This window comes from Orbicella faveolata, unplaced genomic scaffold (genome assembly GCF_042242905.1).
Source record: "Orbicella faveolata isolate gen_17 unplaced genomic scaffold, um_ofav_v1 contig_3, whole genome shotgun sequence".
In the NCBI taxonomy this organism is placed as follows: Eukaryota; Metazoa; Cnidaria; class Anthozoa; order Scleractinia; family Merulinidae; genus Orbicella; species Orbicella faveolata.
The window spans coordinates 12,615,001-12,636,465 of record NW_028301558.1 but is presented as its reverse complement, the minus strand read 5'-3'; the positions used below and the strand labels follow the sequence as shown (position 1 = coordinate 12,636,465).

Below are 21,465 nucleotides of genomic sequence, written 5' to 3'. Positions count from 1 at the left end.
ACATAGCGTACAGTTGGCGTAAAATTAACCCCGGAGGTGTGGAGTAAGGAAACATTGACGTGTATCAAAAATTTTCTTATTTAAGAACGCTTGCAGGTTTGGCCTGGAATCTAAGGCGCCTCTAACCAAAGCCCTGGCCAAACAAACGCGCAAGTAAACGCAAGTTGAAAACTTGGGTCTACTTGCGACTCCGTTTGCCCAAGGCCTTGCGTGCACTTGCGTTGACTTTCGATGAATTGCGCTCACTTTGGTCGAGATCAAATTTGCACCCTAGTCGACGCAAATTTTTCGCCGTTTGGTTACCCAACCCAAGTCAATGCAAGTTGAGTGACGTCCATTCGTTTTTGTAGCAGCCTATTACCCAATGAGATACAGGATTTCTCTACCTTAAAATGGGTTTTTGCGACTTGCATGAACTTCCCAGGAAAATTGCGAGTCCGTTTGGCCACCCAACGCAAGTCTCGCGACTTCCGGCTACTTGCAACTACTTGCGAGCCTGTTTGACTAGAGCTTTATGAAGCCAAGTCATTGATATTCATCGTCAATTCTAAATTTATTTCGAACTGGTTCCGCCAAGTCGTTTTGAATTTTTTTTGTTTCCCCTCGTATACAGTATAAATCGACAACACTGCAACTGACCTCAAGATAACCTCGCCGAATATGATACGGATCTGTCGCTGTTGATTTTTCAGTCGATTTCTTTTTGTTATTTCCTAGTCTGTCCACAGACGTCTTTTCATGCAAGCGCGCGTTCCGCGCGAGAACCGCGGGAATCTAACTTTGTTTTGTCTTCATCAGCCCCACCCCGTTGCGTTACGGCTCGTTCAAATCCCCCGCGGTTAGTGTTTTGCTTGCGATCTCGACGAATTCAAGGCAAAATGGAGGGTTTGTAGACAGACAAGTTATTCCCTTGAACGTTTCTTAAATAAGCATTTATCATTAGACGCGGGTCATATGATGTAGTTTCCGTCGACGTTGGAGAGTTGTGCGGCACAACTTCGCAGTTATGTCTGGAAAGAAGCTTGCCAAAGATACGCAAGCGGTAGTTAAGTCCGCAGAAGGTATGTCTTCTATTTAAAGTAGTGGTAACAGCTTCATTTAAACACGGTTAAAAACATCACTTTTTACAAATGATATAGACTGAATAAAATTGAAAATTAGACAAAATACACCAGACTGCTTGACCGTGTATATTACAGACTTAAAGAAACAGCTTCATGCACCAGATTTGAAGCAAGCGATAGTTTGAGTTTGCCTCAGCTTTAGTAACCCAAAGACCGTTCAAAAACCCTGACCATTAATAGATAAACCAGTTTTATAATAAGTTGGCCCGAGGAAATGGAACAGCTTGCCATCAGAGCTCCTGAATGAATAGCTTGAAGTCTCGCTGCGGTTAGTAAACATTGATTACTTACTAATACTTATGTGGAAGACCAATAACTGATTTTCTTACTTTAGTCTAGATACTTTGTTTTCAGATTATGAAATATATATTTCAATATTGATCCATACTCTGCCAAGATCGCATTTCAAAATCGTTTTTGGAAATGAGTCTTCGTAGCCCTATACTACTTGATTATGCATACAATTATTTTCATACCCTTCTTCACACATGAACGGCAGTCATAAATGGAATGAGACCCACAAACTCTTATGCATAATTAAGTGTGTATCCATCCATGTAACAGTAGATTATTGGTGTTATTTTATTTCTGATGTTTATAGGAAAAAACGTTTCTTTGAACAATGATCGTTTCCAAGGAGATGGCGTGAAGTTCAAGTGCAAGGTTGAAACCGACTTCCTGCTGCCTTAGCTTGTATTAAGTTTTAATTTCTTCTTTGTATCACAGAAAATATTATTGTAAGAATAAGAAACTGCGTTACGCAAATACGAAGAGCCTCTGACAATTTACCCTTACGATATGGCTAAAAAAAACATACTCCGAGGAAGAGGTACAGAATAAATCAAGTTGTTTAAACGAAGTCCTAATCAAAAGCAAATTGATGACTGATCATGAATGAATGAAATCTCCCGCTAAATGCTTATTCATAGTCCCTAACCTTTCCATGACACCCCGCAAGCGTTTCCATCGTGCCGTGAGAATATCAATTTCAAACTAATTCGTTGTCATTCAATCGTCAGAAATAACAAATTTCATCTTTTGAAGGGAGGTAGCTTGCCAGCGCAGTCATTGATACAAAATCAAACAAATCTGAGGTCAAACAAATAGTCCAGTTTCGGGTTAACCGAGACAGCTGAATGAAAAGAATAAAGACTCATCTGTGCAGTGTTAATCTCAATCTGAAGTAATCATGACTTACGCGAAAGTGACGAGGCGTTAGCTGAAGCAATACATATTTTCAAATATTTTAATTCAGATCGAGACTAAAAACCCTGTATTTATGCATCTTTAGTATTTTTATACAGCGGTCTTGATTAATTTGAAACTGGATTCATTAGTCTAACAATATACATGCTTCCCGGCAATGCAACGAGGAACTGAAGTCGAAGCGGTCACATTTCACGGAAAACTCAGCAATTTTTTTTTTTCATTCTTCGCAGCTTGTAGGTATAGAAGATGTCGGTGGCGATGGTGATGACATGTGTTTCGAGGCAATCAAGAAAGTAAAGGTAGGTTATAGAGGGATTTTCACTTGAGTGTGGTTGGCTCAACTTTTTCATACAGTCAGAAGTAAAACCAAAACCAATCGTCACTCACTCGCTCATATTTTCCCTTCGCGTCAGCTACATGTATGTATTGGTTCCCTGGATTGCCTGTGTCCTTTGTGATTGGCTAGAGTGATGACCCCCCGTTGGTTTCGGTGATCAACACTCATTTGAAAATGGCTCTATTTGCCCACACAGTCAATGTTATGTTTAAACCAAAAAACTGATAGAGGTCTCGTTGTTCAGCCAATCAAGGTGCTGTTTCTTTGTGAAACAAGCTGCAGTTTTATAAGCAGACTGCCTTTGTCTTTAGTCCATAAGAGGCTAATAAATACTGCAAAGCCATGATTGCGTGTTGAGTTTCAGAGAATATACCTGCTACAGTTTGCTTATGACAAGTATTCCTGACGTAGTGTGTAGAGCCCAATCCCTCGCTGAGTCATCAGTAATCGAACATAAAATGGTAATCGAACTCACCATTTGATTTTGCTAATCAGACACGATCGATCATTTATTTCTAGCTTTATTTTCCGTTTTTGAAACACTTCTTCGCTCAGCCAAACTATAGTTTTGAGCTAAAACTTTCAACTACTTTTCATTCTGTGGTAAATCGACGGGGCCGCAATGGGAATTAAAATGGGAGTAAGCTATGCCAATCTCTCCGTAGATTACATCGAAAATCAAACTTGTCTCTTGTCTCTTTCCTTAAACGCGACAAGAATCTTGACTTTTGTGTTTAACCTTTCAAATCCAACAAGCAACAAGGCTAACTTTTGAATACTCAGGTGCGGGATGGACACTTGTCATTTCATAGGCAACACCGTACGCAGCTCCGAAACGCTCAATATCAAAATCATCGATCGTCTGCAACCTTTTCAAAATGCTATACATCTTTGAAAAGGGAAGGTAAGAGATGAGATCGCTTCCGCAAGCATTTAAGAGATGCAAAAGCAAGGACAAGGAACCTTTAAACCTGTCTCCAGACTAGATTCTTCTCGGTCGATCTTCAAAAAGCAAAATTGCTTCTGGTATTTCTCTTCATTAAGACAATAACGAATGTCACAAAATTTCAGAACAGAAATTTCAACTCTCAACTCGTTGGTACCTTTGCTCCCCATAGGTTCGACAATTATTTTCATTTAATTAATTCTCATTTTTCCGTTGTCATGCTTCTTCGAGTAGCCTACGTTATCAAATTTACAGTGTATTAAATACAGCTTAAGGTGGCTGACAGCAGTTTCCAGCTCTTTCCAAGACAGATTTTGATTGGTCATTACAACTATTCTTTATCAGTTGGTGTTACAATCATGATAGCAACGTGTTCACCAATGATTGCTCAGTTTCTTGATACCATGATTGTAACAGCAACTGATCAACAGTGTTCACAATGACACATCACAATCTCAGTCTTGGAAAGCGCTGGAAACTGTTGCCAACCACCTTAAGTTTCTAGTTCACGCGTTTTTAAACTCAGTAAGACATCCTTTGCAATTTAGGAGCGAGCGCAAGAATTAAAAAAGGGAAGCGGTAAGCACAAGCAAAAGATTGTTTTGCACGTCTCTTTGAATGGTATCAGGATAGTGGACGAAACAACTCAGGTGAGTTTTCCTAACATGCTAAAAGGATCAATTCTCCTTTAAAAAATGCAAAACTTGCTGCCAAACAGCTAGAAGTCAAGATGCTCGATTGATTGACTCCTTTAAACATATCTTATGTATTGGTATTGTACGAAGATAATGCACGCCAATCATAATGTACTGGGGACGAGACAGGGGAAACGTGGCTGTTATTTATGCTATTCTGATCATCTTTACCTGTGTAAAAAGAAGGAATATAAGGTGCAGAAAGAACTTTCTCTTTTAATGTTCTAGCATAGTCATATTCATTTGGCATATATGGAGAGTGTCGACGGTTTGGCTATAAGATTTGGTCATCATAAACTCAATCACCGCATTGCAACACACATCATTGAAATAACCCGGAGCACCATTGCAATAGGTAACCATCACTGACCAATCACCACTAACCGCCACGTTAACCGAAAAGCAGCTTCTGAGGTGCTTTGGTGTGTTCTTACACAGCCATTGTTGCATCGGCCATACTTTTCTGGATCGTACTTGCGAGGAAAACTTTCATTTTAATTTACTTCAGGGAGCCATAGAAATTCGGGAAATCATTTCGGTTGTTAGGAAGAAAGATACTCCACGATTTGCCGGGAAAATTTTCGTTTCGATCGATCAAAAGTATCGTAAAATAGTGACTTGTTTAACGGCGAGTCGATTTTAGCTTTCTTTCACTTCTCCGGTTAATTGAAACCTTCCCGCACTACGCCCGTTTATTTTGGTACACCAGCATCAGTACAGTGAATATTTTTATATTTTGTCATGTTGTAGTGATCAATGTCGAGTAAAGATACCGTAGAGTCCTGGTTATAAGATCCCAAGATACAGACGAAAGAACGGTTACAGGAGAAATATGTTTGGACTTTAGTTTCCAGGAAATTTGCTCTCTTAGGGTTCGGTTACACGGAGCTCTTTTTACTTTGGTAAATGACCCTTTAACCACGGGAAACTGCATTAAGTGAGTATGACCAATATTTCCGGAGGTAAATTTCCCGTGGTTAATACCCATGGATACGTCAAAAAGAACACATACAACACCTTGACATTTAATGTGGTAAGTTGCAATGGTGATTCTCCGTTTGACATTAATACGTAACCAAAAAGGAAAAATGGTTTTCCTCCGTGTGCCATTTTTGTTACCTTAGCAAAATCCCGTGTAAACCGTTGGTTCACAACGTATACCTGAAAACCCAGCCAAAAAAAAAAGTCAGCGGACATATAGCCCCAAGTTATTGCGGGGGGGGGGGGGGGGGGGGGAGGAAGGAGGGCGTATGATTGACAGATTAAAGAGTCATTGAGGTAAACACATTTTGCAGGTTAGGCTTGTTTTTCGCGGCAGGTGAAAACAAATGACATCATCGCAAAGCACGTACACACGAGACGGTTTGGTTTTTAGTTGTGATTCTGGACCGTGCAATCAACAATAACGTGGCCTGTTTCGTCGGGATGCGAGATGAGGTGCTATTGTGCTTTTGTTACATAACTGGGACAATAGACCATTTTACAGTTGTCTGCTCAGTGACCTGGCCTTTGTATGGCAGCGAGGCCAGAGTTGACCTTGTTTTGATATAGACCTCACTGCTTTTGTTCTGTAAAACAAGTTGTTCTGATGCTAACTAGGTGCATTTACAAAAGAATGACAAAAGCAGTGAGGTCTGTATCAAAACAAGGTCAACTCTAGCCTCGCTGTCATACAAGGGCCAGGTCACTGAGCAGACAACTGTAAAATGGTCTATTATTAATTCTGTTCACAAACACGACTTTTGAATCGGGTTGGCTTGGGGATGTTTACTGTGGGAACAGCTTTATTTCATTGGCTGTATTTCGACTACATTTGTCCCGGGATTTGCTGATTAGTTCCAGTGGAGACAAATAGTGCAGTTAGCCTCAGCTCCTACGCACAACAATGGCCGTGTAAGAACACACCAAATTACCTCAGAAGCTGCTGTTCACCGATTGGGCAGAATAATACAAAGGATTTTTCTGCCCAATCAGGAGCCACCATTCGCCGAGCCATTAGGAAATGGTCTGGTAAGAGTTGGTTTCCAGGGGCTCTTTCGGACGCCCCTGTAATTTTTCGTGAAACCTTTCGTCGTGCCGCTTTATTTTCCTCGCGCCCCGATTAACCGCCCCTGGGTCTCCGAGGATGAAGTCAGCCATGACCGAACTAAAGCCAAAATTGGTACTATGATGTCTAGCTGCCCACGGTTTTGTTTGTTTTTGTATTATATCCTTAGAATGGTACAAACCGGTTCGGTGAAATAAAACTAAACTAGGGTATTTAGAAGATAGTAATGCTGCAGCACATTCTGTTGATAGTGACCTAGTTTACGCAGTGATTCATCTACCTGCGCGTTCCAAGACTTATGGCTGGCTGGCTGGCTACCTGGCTGGCTGGCTGGTTACCTGGCTGGCTGGCTGGCTGGCTGGATAGATGGATGGATTGATTCATTCACCCATAGCAAGAGCACCGATGCCGAGGCGTACCAAAAAGTACGATTAGGTATTTACCGTGCCAAAATTCGGGCAACCTCCCGACCATATCAGGTCAGTGATTTCGTGTTGCAAGATATCAGGACAGTAAACGAGGTTTCTGTCAGCATATTCTATTTAGCTTAATTTGGGCAAGAAGTGTTTGTAACCACGATATTTTTCATTGCAGGAAGTACAGCACCAGCATCCAATCAATAAAATAACATACGTAACCCCTTACCCGGATGACAAGAATATTTTTGGGTATATCTATAGTCCTTACCACGCCGGATATAGGATTTTTGTTGTGAAGTCAAAGAAACCTGTAAGTGAAAGCTTTTTGTAGTGAATGTTAAACACTAAAAAGCCAATAGCTTCACTATAGACAGACAGACAGACAGACAGATAGACAGACAACCTTTATTTAAGCACGATTAACATTAAAGCTCAGTAGCTTCTGGGGTAGTGCAAAAACATAAAATAAAATAAAAAATAAACTTCCTACAAAGTATATGCATAATAGACAATTCATCTAAAATTCGTCGAATGAATTAAACTGAGAGTGGATTAATTAACTTCTTACATGTACGTTATACGTACTCTAAAACAGCTACGCTACAGTCACTTTAGAAGAAATTTTGCACTGATGACCTCAGACGTCGTTGTTGAAGGTACTAATCTTCAACAACCGTTCCACAATGTTGGCGGTGCATTCCAATCCATGTTTTTCGCGTAAAGTCCCAAATGCTTCCTTGGCATTCGCCTTTTGTTTTGCAACGACGTGTCATACGCCAGTGAATAATCATGATGTGTGAAGCGTGGATGTTGTGAACATTCTGTGGGCGGACATGTGCCATTCAAAGTTAAAGGCTTTGATTGAAGACTTCATGGTATGAAATCCAAGTGTTTTGCTCCCTGGCAACTCCCTGGGAACTGTAATGATCCTTTGTTATTTGCGAGTTAAAATTCAAAACGAAGGGAAAAAAGAAATGAAAAGTGCTAGATTTCCTGCTGGTGACGTGTTGCTGTTTATTCATGTTAGATACATCTAAGAAGCGGTCAGAAAGTCTTACAACAAATTAAGAACAGTATCACAAATTAATGAAACTACGCTCCGCGACTCTAGTTTCTATATAGGGCGACTACGCTCCCTTGAAGGGGATGGTAGTCTATGTCAGCCTTCCCCCGGCATTTAAGGGGGTATGGTACCCTAAAATATGGCGATGTTCATGAAAAATTCAATTTCTTGGAAATACAAGACTTAAGACCCTTGAGGACTTGTCAAAAACATTTTGAAACGATCTTGCCGAATTTCCTTCCAGATGAGTGTCAAATTTAAGGAAAGTACACAGTGGTATAAGTTTTTTCACGTGGCAACGGCCATAGCAACGACTGTTTACTATAAGAACGTGACCAAAAATATAGATTATTTTTAACTTATATAAACGAAACTATTTAGAAAAAACGTTTAAGACATGCATTGGTATAATTATTTGTGAAAAGCTTTGCCTCAAATTGCCATCACAGGCTCATTCATTTCCCTTATGACAAGGAATATTTCCCACAACTGCGGTAACTTTTTACAAAATAGAACAACCATTGCAACCCCTCCCCCGAGATCCAATCTGCACCCCCCTGTCACGTGACATGAGATGATTTGTCCACTGGGTGTGGTAAAAAATAAGGTTATTTCCAAATAAAGCTGTAAAAAGCACTGAAAATAAGAGTTAACTGTCAAAACTTAGGGTCATATCACAGAACAAAACAGAAACTTACATGATATGCTTATTTGACAGTCAATTCTTGTTTTATAAAAGAGCAGGAAGTGTTGGCGTCAATACTATAAAACACTACTTCAAAAGGCTGTGGCTGGTTTCCATAACAACCATTTTGAGTAAAACTCTAGAAATTTAATTTCTCTTCTTGAGTGCAATAGCACACAATTGATCTTTCTTCACCATATTTAAACAAACTTTGTGGTCCATATTGACGGTACCATACCACCGTAAGTGTCATGTTCGCGGGTACACTTTCGTACTTCTAATTGGAAAAAGACACTGTGAGAGTAAAGTGTTTCGAGCAAGAACACAACACAAAGAACCACTGCCGGATAATGGGTATTATTAAAAACTGGATCATTGGCTTAACCATCATGGGTTGTGAGCCATTATAACATGCTCCACAAATATGGTCAGCGTAGGCGTGATTTTTTTGAGCGTTTCTATTATTCCTTTAGTCTAGTTTTCTATATTTTGAGGGCGTTTTTATAAAAAAAATACTCCACTTGCGTTTTTGGATATGAAATGATTACAACCAACTTGGCGCTACGCGCCTCGTTGGCTATCTACCTTCTCATATCCAACGCGCGCTCGTGGAATAATTGTGAATTAAACTCAGTCCTCCGGAGCAGGTTTCAGTTAGCCAATTCCTGCCTCTTTATGATATGAAGTATAATTTTTTGTTATTTCATCCACAGGCTGAGGTTCTCACTGGGACCTTGCATGAACTTTTTCAAGTTAAATCTCAACTCAAGCAACAGGGTCTTTTAACTTCAAATGGTAATCAATAGTCTATGAATTTTATTCGCAGTCTCATAACTTCTTAGATTTATTCTGCTTCGATCTTCAAGACCAAAAATACATGCACTATTAGTAATGGCAGATATCCTTATTTTCCTTTTGAGAAGATCGAACGAGGGTAGATTATTCTTGTTTTTCCTTGATGAGAAGGGTCGACCTGCAGACCTTGAATGTTTCGTTGATCCACAGCAGCCCTATAAGGTTGCCATACTCAGAGCTGCCTTATCAAAAAGTATATGTATGTATGTATGTATGTATGTATGTATATTTGTGACAAAAACGTTTTCTATTTGATTTAACGAGGAACAACAAGGGAGTGGCAGTGATTTTCCCTTAGCATAGGTAATCGTATGAATGCGAGGGCAATTCAGAAACTACACTACAAGTGATATTTGAAAATTCTCTCAAAATTGCTTGAGCCTTAATGCGAGTGCAATTTGAAAGAATTTACAAATATAATAAGTAGTGTAAATCTTTAACTGGTCGAGCCTTCGCGTGATTATTCAATTATTATATGACTGGGAAAATCACGAAAGCCGCGCGTTAATTTACACTGCAGTGCAAATTAAAAATTAACGAAATATTGGACTGCTCTCAGACAATCACAAAGTAATTTTCTCAGTTATATAATTACCAGTATTAAATTACTGAATAAGGTTCAGAGAAATTATCCTATGGCTATCAACTCCTTCTGTTGTAGTTCTCACATTAATTGTGTGTACAGTGTGATGCTGTTAGACAGGTGATTGCCTCACAAATATTCTGCCATTTAACTTAAGTTTGATTCTGACCTGCGATTTATACATAGCTTTAGTTTGTTGTCGCCTTTTGCCTCGCGCGAAGCTATCATTAGCATAATTATCACGCACACAGGAATGCTTCATAACTCAACTCTTTTAACAACTTTGACATTCAACGATTTTAATTCTTGATAATGATGTTGGATACATCGAAACGTCGAATAACGTTACTCCTCATATTTCTAGTTATCTTGCTTAAACAAGGAAATTTGCAATTTGTAGTCTTTCAAATTTTCAAGTGCTTATTTATTCCAAAATTCACGAGTCTAATTATGTCATTACTTGTTAACAATACACTTGAAAACATACTATTTAACGTCGTACACATTGTTTGCTTCTGAAGGCTGCAGTGTGTTTAGTATACCAATACCTTCGAAGACGTCCGAAAATATATTTGCAAAACTCCCAAAAATGTCCGAAAGTCTTCGGCGAGCTTCGGGTAATTTTCGACAAACTTCGATAATCTGCGCAAGGGGTCGGGTTATTATCGGAGGTGTTCCAAAATGATCGACTGATCAGTTCGTTGATCTTTGGAAGGGTGCGGGTGATCTTCGGAAGTGCTCGGAAAACGTCGCAAGTAACTTCGGCTATCCTCAGAAGGTTTCGGGTGAGCTTCGTCTACCTTCGGAATGCCTTGGATTACTATCTGAAGTTATGAGTGTCTTCGTACTATCTTCGGATATCTTCGTTGTAATTTGCACTGGTGTTTCAAATTTGCACTTGTGCTAGTCTCAGCTGATGATAACAGCAGTCATTTGGAAAATTACAGAAACGATGAAGTTAGTAGGTGGAAGGCGCCCGCCGTGATAGAGAACCAAGTTAGTTTTCAAAATTTTATCTTTTGCTATATATTAAAGCTCTCAAAACCAGATTTGTAGAAGTAAACCAGTTGTAATCATTCGTGGAAAAGGTTTAACGTTGTATTGTGCTGTTGATGATGTTTAATTATGTAAACTACCACAACAGCAGGCAAAATTTTAATTTATAACCAGGAATCTGTTTTATAGTTTGAAGCAGAGTTCCCTATATCATCAAGTGTTATTTGCGATCTGTTGAAGTTGATATTATTTTAAAAACTCACAGATTTTTCCCGTACCGTTTAAATTTTTTATTTGCACAACTTTACTCAACATTTTGGAAATCGCACAGGGGAAGAATCTACTTCATTCCAATCCTTCGCAAAAATTACGGCTTGTTGTTGTTATTAAAAATCTTGAACCCGAAGTCATTCAGCCGTGACCTAAAACCTTCTGCAATGTTGTACAGTGTATTTCTCATGTAACCTTGCAACAATGCTATATAATTATTTTGGGAAGTTTCTGGAAACTACAGGTGTACTTGTCTAAGAGCGTGAATTTCTTCCGTAAGAGAGCAGTGAAAATATAATGAAGCTCAGTGCTGCATGCAGCTGAGCGCTGTAATCAGAGAAGTTAAATAAACTAGATGTTCCATATTGGAAGTGAAGTGCCGCCCTATATGGAAAGATGGCAAGGGTGAGCCATGAAGATATCATAGGGATACGAGCGCACTAACCATGAGGCCACTGCACCTCCAACTGGGGGTCTAAAGTTGGTATGTGAAACTTTTATCTTAAAGTGCCCATCACCCTTACCTAATATCTTTCTTTTTCAAAAGTAGATATATAAAATAAACAAAAAAAAGTAGCGAAATAAGATTTGGAGTTAATCCCGATTTTTAAAAGCCGATCGAAATCATGGTTCTCGGAGTAAAAAACGCGCCATACGGGGGACTGGAACTAGTAAGTTGTGACGTCAACCCGGTATCTTGGCGATAACACGCAACAAAACACAACAAAGAAATATAGCGAGTTACGCGTGTTCTCCGGTTTTTCGGTCTTCTAGCTTCTTCCAAAATGTCAGACAGCGACTCTAATTCCGGAAGGAGCTACGATTCTGATGATTCAGAGTACAATTTTATCCCTGGCCACGTCAACATTGGCGATATTGAAGTCGAACACGATGAAAATTTAGGCGAAGAGCAAGTTTCCCAGCCAGACCCAGACAACTACAAACCTTATGAGGACGAGCCGATGGCAACTGAAGAGTGGCTTTCAGAATACAAGAAAAGGCAAGAAACGCAAGCGTCATACTTCAGATGGCAGGTGCCACCAAGAGGAAAGAGCAAGTCAGTAATGTGATAGGAAAATACATGCCATATGACAGGGTGCGGAAAAAAGTAACAAATTAATTTTGTGCGGAAATTTTGGGGGAAAAAATACGTTGATTATGCGGACAACACACTGGATTATGTGGAAATTTTAACAGTTAACAAAATTGATAATGAAGCTTTTTCCAATGTACCGAACAACAGTGAAACGAAAAGCACTTTAAAGTCTTACCCACACATATACTTTATCTGTTTCCAGTATTTGTTGACAGGTATTTCTTCATCTAACACAGGTTTTCCGACGAATCTTGCATGAAGAATAGGCCACGTTCCATATATCAATATTCTAACATGGTTCCGAGGCTTTCGGGTCGAAACTGTAAATTCTTTTGTCTCTCAATTGACTCAATTCCCGAAAGAGACTTGGATACAAAGAAGACAATATCAAATATAGAAGTTTGACCTGAAAGACTCGGAGTTATGTTACAATATTGATATACGGAACGTGGCCTATTCGTTGTTGCGTTGTTTAGTAACCAGGCATTACAACCAGTTTTCAGACTCCTTGCCTCAAGTAGGTTGGAACGACTGGACGTTAAAAATTCTTCACGAACGAAATGGCATGTTTTCGTCGCTGTTTTACGAGAAAAACTACTTCAAAATAATCAATCTCTTAGAACGCTTCCCTTTGCATCAACGAATATACTCCCTTCGAATGCTTGCCTTCGCATCAACGAATAAACTCAACGAACGGTCAAAGCACGAGGTCGCAGTTCATAAATTTATCAATCGCAGACTTTCTATGCAGTGGGGCCTGGAAACTGCTAACAAACAGATAACCTGAAGTCGAGTTATCAGGACAGAAATAGGAGGCAGCCCTATGCGGACAGCAACCATTTTGTCACTGTTACCGATGATTCTGAGCTCGTATGGGAGCAACCCTGCTCTGCATTGTCGAGAACCAAAGGGGCGTAAACAGAAATCTTCCTAATGTAATACAGTCACTAGTGAACATAATAGAAAGAAGGCTAACATAACAGTTTGTAAAGGGCTAGTGGATTTACACCGGAATGGGGGGAGGTTCAATTCCGTTATGATACTAGGATTCAAACACACACTCTCAACAACAACCATTAGACCAGACGGTGTTATTTGACCACGCCATCATTTGCATTTTTTATAATCTCCAATTAACAAAACCATTACATTTAACTGAAAAAATCATGTACAATTTAGCTACCTTTGCCAAATTGATAGAAACCTGTTTTAAATGTTGTCAAATTTTGTTCACAGAAGAAAACCCTCAGGCAGAATTAAGGAATTGTCACGAACAGTGGCGCTTTGAAGAGTTGCAACAGGCAAACTTGCATGGGCAGCTAGGGGAGAAAAACCAAGAGGAAGAAAACTCACAAATACCATTCAGGGAGATGGAACAACATGTGACAAGAATGGAACAACAACTGAGAGAACAAGAAAGACTATCAAGCGAAAGGGAACAACAATTGACAACTTTGCAAGGAAGATTGCGAGAAAAAGAGTTACAAGAGGTCATCTTGCGTGAGCAGCTGAGAGAAAAATACCAACAAGAAGAGAACTCACAAACACGATTGAGGGAGATGGAACAGCATGTGACAAGAATGGAACAACAACTGAGAGAGAAAGAGCATCAATTAGAAAACTCAGAAAGATTATCGAGGGAAAAGGAGCAGCACTTGGCAAATCTTCAAAGACGGTTGCTGGAAAGAGAGTCGCAAGCGGTCAGCCTACAACAACAAATGACAGAACAATCAAGCCGGGTCATAGAACAGCAGAGAATGGAACAACGACTGGGAGAGAAACACACTGCATTAGAGAGGCTATTTGAGGAAAAAGCGTTGCAAAACATCAACCTGTGTAAACAGCTGAGGGATGAACGCCGACGACAAGAAAACTCAGAAAGACATTTGAGGGAGTTGGAACAGCAGCTAAGAGAAAAAGACGAACACGAAGGGAATTTACAGAGTCGACTAAGAGAAATGGAACAACAGTGGAGAGGGAAAGACGAACAAAAGGAGAATTTACAGGGACAACTAAGAGAGATGGAACAACAGTTGGAAAACTTACAAAGACAATATAATGATAAAGAAGGCGAAAAGGTTCACCTAGTGGAACAAGTTACAACACTAGAGGGACAGTTGAGAACAAAAGAACAGGAAGTGAATGAATTGGAGATAAGTCTGTCAACAGCTCAGCAAGCACTAAGTGATCATCAACGCCAACAATCCACACCTGATTGGGTCATTTCCCGTGATCAAATCCAACTGACAGATACCATCCTCGGTATTGGAGGCTGGGGAAGTGTTGTCGAGGGCAAGTACTGTGGCTGTGCAGTAGCTGTAAAACAAATCCATGATTTGATTCTTTCTCCACACAACCGTAATCTGTTTGAACGAGAAATGGACATTGCTTCAAGATGCCGCCATCCTTGTTTGCTTCAATTCATTGGAGCCACTCATCACGAGGGAAGTCCTTTGTTTGTAACAGAGCTTATGGAGTCAAGTCTACGAGCATTGTTAGAGCAGAGACCACTCACTGCGACAGAATTGTCAATTTTATCTCTTGATATATCTCAAGCGTTAAGCTACCTTCACCAAAAGAAACCTTCTCCGATTATTCATCGTGACATCAGCAGTGCTAATGTGTTACTATGGCGACAGGGTGACCAATGGCGAGGCAAAGTGTCAGATTATGGTACTGCCAACTTTATGCAACATACCATGACAGTTGGCCCTGGAGCTACGATTTACATGGCTCCTGAAGCACGCACTTCATATCAAACAGTCAAGGTTAGCTACGAGTTACTTTAAGATATATTCCTTTCAGTTTGCCATGTTTCAGTTTAAGATGTATGTATGCTGTGGTTTAATATTGCCCTTGGTAAAATTTGGTATTTTCCTTCGTTCTACGCACATTAATTATAACATGTTGGCATACACCGGTCAAAAGGAAAGTACCAAATTGTACCAAGGGTAATATTAAACCACGACATATACCTTCACTCGGCAAACTGAATCTGAATCTGAATAGAATACTAAGTAAATGATTAACTACTTAATAACCGAGAGTGAGGTCGTTACGGGAAAATCTGAAACTGAGGTCTTGCCGTATTGACCGAGCGATAGCGAGGTCAATACGGTAGCCCGAGGTTTGAGATTTTCCCGTAACGACCAAACGGTCGAGGTTATTAAGTTGTTTATTATATGGCTCATGAATTAAGGAAAAGGAAAAAATTATTCGAGCGGAAGTCGTCAACTTACATCCGGCGATGCGCGCGTTTACCGATTCATTCATCGTCTCAAACCCAGTGCAAAACTACACAGTCAGTGGACTTCACCGCTGTATTACGTATTCCGTTAAAAACACACATTTCTTTACGGGAAAAGTGATTGTCACAGCCTCAAAGATGTATTTTAGTATCGTGGTGCCACAAGTTGATGGGGGAGTTTTTCCGACTTTTGTGGCGAAACGTCAACGCATATAGAAAAGACACAAAGTGCTTCAAAATAGTTCAAACCAACTAATGCTTCAGAATGAATTGCTCAGAACAACTCGATCTTCGCATTCACTTTCAACAACATATCTTCGGCTTCTTCATTCTGGGATTTATGGATGAACTTTTCAAGCCTTGTGAACGTCTAAAACTTCCTGCAGTTATCAGAAATACTGCTACCGACAGAAACCGCCCGATTGTTGACATCTGATGATCCTGGAAGCTGATTTACACTTGCTTGTGTTAAAGCGAGGGAATCTATTCGATGAGAATTGTGACGGAGTTCAATATTTCGGTAATTGTTGTGACTAAGATGATAACTTATACCTTTCTTCGTGATGTTCTGCTCAGGACGCATGACAGATCTGCCGATGGTGTTTTTCACTAAGCGATTTTAACTTTACTTAAGACTCGGCAAACTTTGATTGTTTTTCACTAGTGTCCGGCTGGAAAGTCAAAAACGACTTCTATATAAATTTTATTAAGGAAAAATCGCTAAACTTTTAGCTACTTACTTTCTCTTACTGTTTTTAATCGGCTTTCATCGTTTCAATGCGCTTGAATTTTCCGAGCAGGGCTCTTCCTAATTTGCATAATCCGTAATCGGCCCGTGGGCATTACGGCTGCATAATGAACGCTCAGCTCGCAACTGAGGTTATTGCGCTCTTAGCCAATCAGAGCGCGCGCTATATCGACCACAAGCCAAAGCCATATAATAACACTCCCATAATAAACATCAAGAGGTATCAAAGCTAATCAATCTAGAAATAGGCTATATTTGTATTCTCGGTATTGGACCGGAACTAGCTTGCAATATAGACTCATGTGGAGAAATATCATCGAAAGAAAATTAATTTAATTTGCATTTGCAAACACTCCCCGCAGTAGCCTCAATTGCGAGCTAGCTCCAGTGAAATACCAAGAATACGAATATGGCCTATTACTCTGCGTGTTAGTCAAGTAAATGACTTCAGTGAGGTATTGTATCTTTATTTTATTAATTATACCTTTTTTAAGGTTGACGTGTACAGTTTCGGCGTTCTGCTCTGTGAAATGTGCATCCAGGAATTACCAGATCCTGAAAGGCGTGGTCAGCAAATTGCGATGGTCACAAACCGTCAGCTTCGTGCCCTTATACGGAGATGTGTACAACAAGAACCTGCGGCGAGACCAAATATGGAAGAGATTATTGAAGAACTTGAAGAACCAGTTCAATAGCGTATGATATAGCTACATTAGAATTCTCGATCTACATTAAAGTTAAATTATCTTTCCAATATGTATTTCGGGACCAGTTGTCATCAGAAATGGAATAACTAAGGGCTAGATTTCAGATTTTTCAGATTTCTTTTCTATTATTTTAAACAATCAGTCAATCAGTTAATAAATATTACATGATAATGGCTGATTGCTAAAGCGGCCTGAATAGAATTGATTTCCATTTGAGTGAAACAGTGACGGTTTCTAACTGTAATTGCAGACAATTATAGACAATTGGATTAAATCCTTTTTTAAACCCTGGAAGGATTTCATTATTTCGAACCCATGCTTAAGAAAACTGTCATTTTGTTTTCTTTTTGTCTCTCACGGAGAACGAAGATTGAGATAATTATCCCAACATAGCTCTTCGAAGGATACCGGGTAGCATTTTTATATGTATGAAAACCTAAAGTGTAAGATGGTTTTCGCACGAAAATGCATCTGGGCTTTTTATCATCTATTTACCCAAACAAATAGGTAATTCTAGGTAGGTGTAAAGCTGGGTAGGGCTGCTTATAGAAATGAACCGAGGGAATTGTTTTTGTACTGAGACCTTTAAATGAAGAAATAAGTTACTTTCACATAAATTTCAATTTTAGTCCGAATAGCTGTTAATAGAGAAAAAGATGGTGCAAAAAGTGAGTAATCTCTCATCATTTAATTTTATGAGGATTCGTAAGCAATTTACTGAAATATATTTTCCGTGATGTCAGTTATACTCTGATTGGCTGATTAATAACACTATATTAGTACTTATAAAGTAAGAATACCTTATATTGTTTCATGAGCTTTTGAAGAATGCATAGCAGGCAGTGTAGCTCGTTTAAGGTGAACTTTTGTTAATCCGTGAATACCGCCAGGGAGTCTTGAAAGATTTTCTGTTGACTGCTTAGTAAGCGATCATCTTCTGCCTTTCAAGTTGTTTCATTTTTATACAAATTTTGCCTCTTTGGAGGATTTCTACAGCATTAAGATAATGGTCTTTGTTTCAAGATTTCTGAGAATCCCCCACCCAACATTACAACACTATTAAGCACTATTTTCTGGGTCTGGGTTTCTTTTCTTGTGCTTTCACTTTTTTATAAAAATAACTTTATGTTTCGACTCCAAAGAAGACACACCGCTAATGGCTCTAATTAATATTCTCAGCTCATTACATGACGGTAGCGAGCTCAGTTTGATGAATGGAGACAACAACCCTGCTGCGATTAATTTGCCTCGATTGTGGCTTTTACTCTTGCGTAACGAAAAACTTATCCTGTCACTACATGAAGTGATGACAGCAATAACCACCTACGAGCAGCGACGTTTACACTAGGGCGGCTAGGAGTAAAGAGAGGACCTCTCTTTGGCGACACACCTTTACATAGGAATCTGATATAGCCCATAAAGCCAATTGTTCTCCGCCAAACAGATATCCTTAACAATTACCCTTTCTCGTCTTACATAAACCTAATTATGCATGCCGCATAATTGGTGGCTTTTAAATAGCTAATAGAGGAAAACTCGAAAACCTTACGGTCCTTTTAGCTAAGCTAAGCTCCTTTTTTTAAATAATTACTTTCTTTTTATCTTCTTAATCAACTTCTAATGTACTAAATATCTTCCATGTAAACGTTTTTCCAAGTCAATAAAGATTATTGTTATTGTTATTGTTATTGTTATTGTTGTTGATCGAGACCTAGCTTAATCAGCAAACCATAGGCGTCCACTAGGTTTGTTTCCGAATGAAATGGTTACCAAATTAAAAGTTGCGCGTTTTTTAGCTGGCTGTGTATCAGTCTTTTGCTGCATAATCGCCTCTGTATTTTTGGTTATAGATGCTCGGACTTACAGAAATATTTTGATGGTCGTTCTGGCTTAGCCAGTGTGCTTTCAACGCCATTTTGTGTGAACAGATTAACTGTTTTTAATGATAAATCTCACATTTTTCCTTGAAAAGCAAGTTCTGATAACACAAAATTCTCAGAACTTGCGTCTCAAGAAAAAGTGAGAGATTTATTAAAAACAGTTAATCTGACTTCACAAAACGCTGAGAATTTTTGGGATGTTAGTCCAAAGAATACTTTTGCTTTTCATAGAGTTAATTTTATAATGCTTCTCAGTTTTACAAATTTTCTCGTTTTTTGTCCTCTGGTACCCGATAAGATGCAACCTTTTACAAAGTTTAAAAAGACAATGTTTAGGGACTTCAGAACCACCTTAAAGTTTCGAAGAATTTCAAGTGGCTCTGAACCCCTGGACATAATGTTTTAAAGATCTTTAATGATATGTCACATTTTTCTGTCGTTGAATTCCACTCAAACGAACGAAGAACTTTCTTTCGCACCGCTCTCGCCCAGCATCGAACGTTTGACTTCCCATAACATGGATTTTTACCTCTAAAGGGTACGACAAGCTTCTCTATCACTTTTATAGTAGAATTGCCTCGTGGGGCTATTGGCCTCCAAACGTATTCTCGGAAGCTAAGTGAGCCCACCACAACAAGGCTTTTGAGCAAATGAAAGCCCCGGGCATGAAAAGAGAATTTTGTGGTTTGCCTGTATCGTCTCAGCTCATTAATGAATATTATTATTATTATCATTATTATTATTATTATTATTATTATTATTATTATTATTGTTATTATTATTATTATTATCGTCCTCACGTAATGTTTGCTTAGAGTCCTTAGGGCCGAGACCAAACCATGGTCCTGGGGCACTAGGGGATAGCCAGTTTTTAGCTTGATAGCACCCTCCTCAAAATGTGCGCTGTACCTAGCAAGGTTATCTTTTGTAGTTTTATTATTATTATTATTATTATTATTATTATTATTATTGTTATTATTATTATTATTATTATCGTCCTCACGTAATGTTTGCTTAGAGTCCTTAGGGCCGAGACCAAACCATGGTCCTGGGGCACTAGGGGATAGCCAGTTTTTAGCTTGATAGCACCCTCCTCAAAATGTGCGCTGTACCTAGCAAGGTTATCTTTTGTAGTTTTATTATTATTATTATTATTATTATTATTATTATTATTATTATTATCAAGCATGTTAAGGCATGGCTCTAGCGTAATTTGCCTAAAAACCCGAAAAACAGTAATTACTCTGCCAGGATTTGGTTTATCTTTGCAGAACTAGCAGCCTAAGCAATCTTGACGACTATAATATTGTAAGACCAATAAAATCTGATGAAATATGTCACGTTACTACAATTAATTGCATTTTTTTTGAGAAGCAACTGAAAATGGGCCGCCGAGATGACATACAATCACCGTCAAGTTTGGTATTTTTGTGCTAACGACCCCTGCAAGAATCTGTCCTGAATGGCCGACTAAAATATCTAGTTTAGAAGTTATTACCTAAAAGAGGTCACGTGACCTTCTGTATATCCGTATGTACCCTAAATAATTGAGGAGTTCATCCATTCAGGGCAGAAATAGTTGCTTTAGAAAGTGGTTAAAAATTTCTTATGGTTAGTTTTTCGCGATCCGCGCGCACCTATAGATGATATGGGACAATTTTGACTTCAATTTCGCGCTGTGAATGAATAATAAGCTTATGCGCTAGTTGTACGCGTAAGCTTTTGCGTTTGTTCTGTAAAGAATAGTTAACTTCTGTAAGAAAACAATCTACTTTGGTTTCGAGTTAATTTGCGAGTTTCTCAAATCATAACCAAAACCTGTTTTTGATAGTTTCTTATTGTTTCTGCTTGTTTGGCGAGTTTGCAAAAGTTTTTGAAAGTTAAATCTTACGCGTATAAGTACTTCATTTGCATAGTGCAGCCTGCACTTTTAAGTCCCAGTCAGTGTTTTCAATGGTCAACAAATGTTGACAAAGATTTTTTTCGTTGTCTTTTGTGCTGAGATGCTGCAACAATTGTCACCAACGCCAAAAGGCTACTAACATCACGTGTGTTTCTTCAGGGACAGGTCAAAACGTATACGGGGGGGCGGGGGGGTGGGCCGGAGCATTTGAAAATGTGGCGGGTAAAAAACACATGGCCCACCCCTTCCTTTTGGCACAAAACTAATTGACCAACCCCTAAATGAAGGTTGAAAATTACGTGACCCACCCCCTTATAAAACATGAAAATTTGGTTTGCATAAGTCAATGAAAACAACATTTTTGTATGAAGTTGTCCGTACATTTAGATTTATTTCTTCTTAACCAGATGCAAAAGCATGTAAAAACTCTTTTAGCCTATATACAAAGGCATTAAACTACTCTTTTAGCTTTTATTGCCAAGTTTGCTTAATGGCACATCACTGTCACTGTCACCCCAGCTGTTGGAAGTAATATGTGCTAGAGGGAAGTGGTCTTCTTCAGGGGTATCACTCCCTACTTCCTGGAAAACACAGTCATCTGATTCTGGACTTGTATCTGGATCCTCGCTTGTTTCTGAGCTGGCGGCATTTGATT

General features: G+C 39.1%; 1 protein-coding gene across 2 annotated transcripts; it reads left to right on the top strand.

Annotated features, from left to right (window-relative positions):
- Nucleotides 1-825: 825 nt before the first annotated feature.
- Nucleotides 826-18,715, top strand: LOC110060196 (uncharacterized). 2 transcript variants are annotated; one of them, XM_020766953.2, is made up of 8 exons: nucleotides 826-1,061; nucleotides 1,726-1,787; nucleotides 2,564-2,632; nucleotides 4,165-4,266; nucleotides 6,953-7,087; nucleotides 9,239-9,320; nucleotides 13,562-15,093; nucleotides 16,815-18,715. In XM_020766953.2, the coding sequence occupies exons 1-8, from the start codon at nucleotides 1,007-1,009 to the stop codon at nucleotides 17,013-17,015; spliced, it is 2,238 nt and encodes a 745-aa protein (XP_020622612.2). In that variant the 5' UTR covers nucleotides 826-1,006; the 3' UTR covers nucleotides 17,016-18,715. The 2 variants fall into 2 exon arrangements, with proteins under 2 accessions (XP_020622612.2, XP_020622609.1); XM_020766950.2 differs by lacking the exons at nucleotides 826-1,061; nucleotides 1,726-1,787; nucleotides 2,564-2,632; nucleotides 4,165-4,266; nucleotides 6,953-7,087 and having other exon boundaries at nucleotides 8,567-9,320.
- Nucleotides 18,716-21,465: the final 2,750 nt, after the last annotated feature.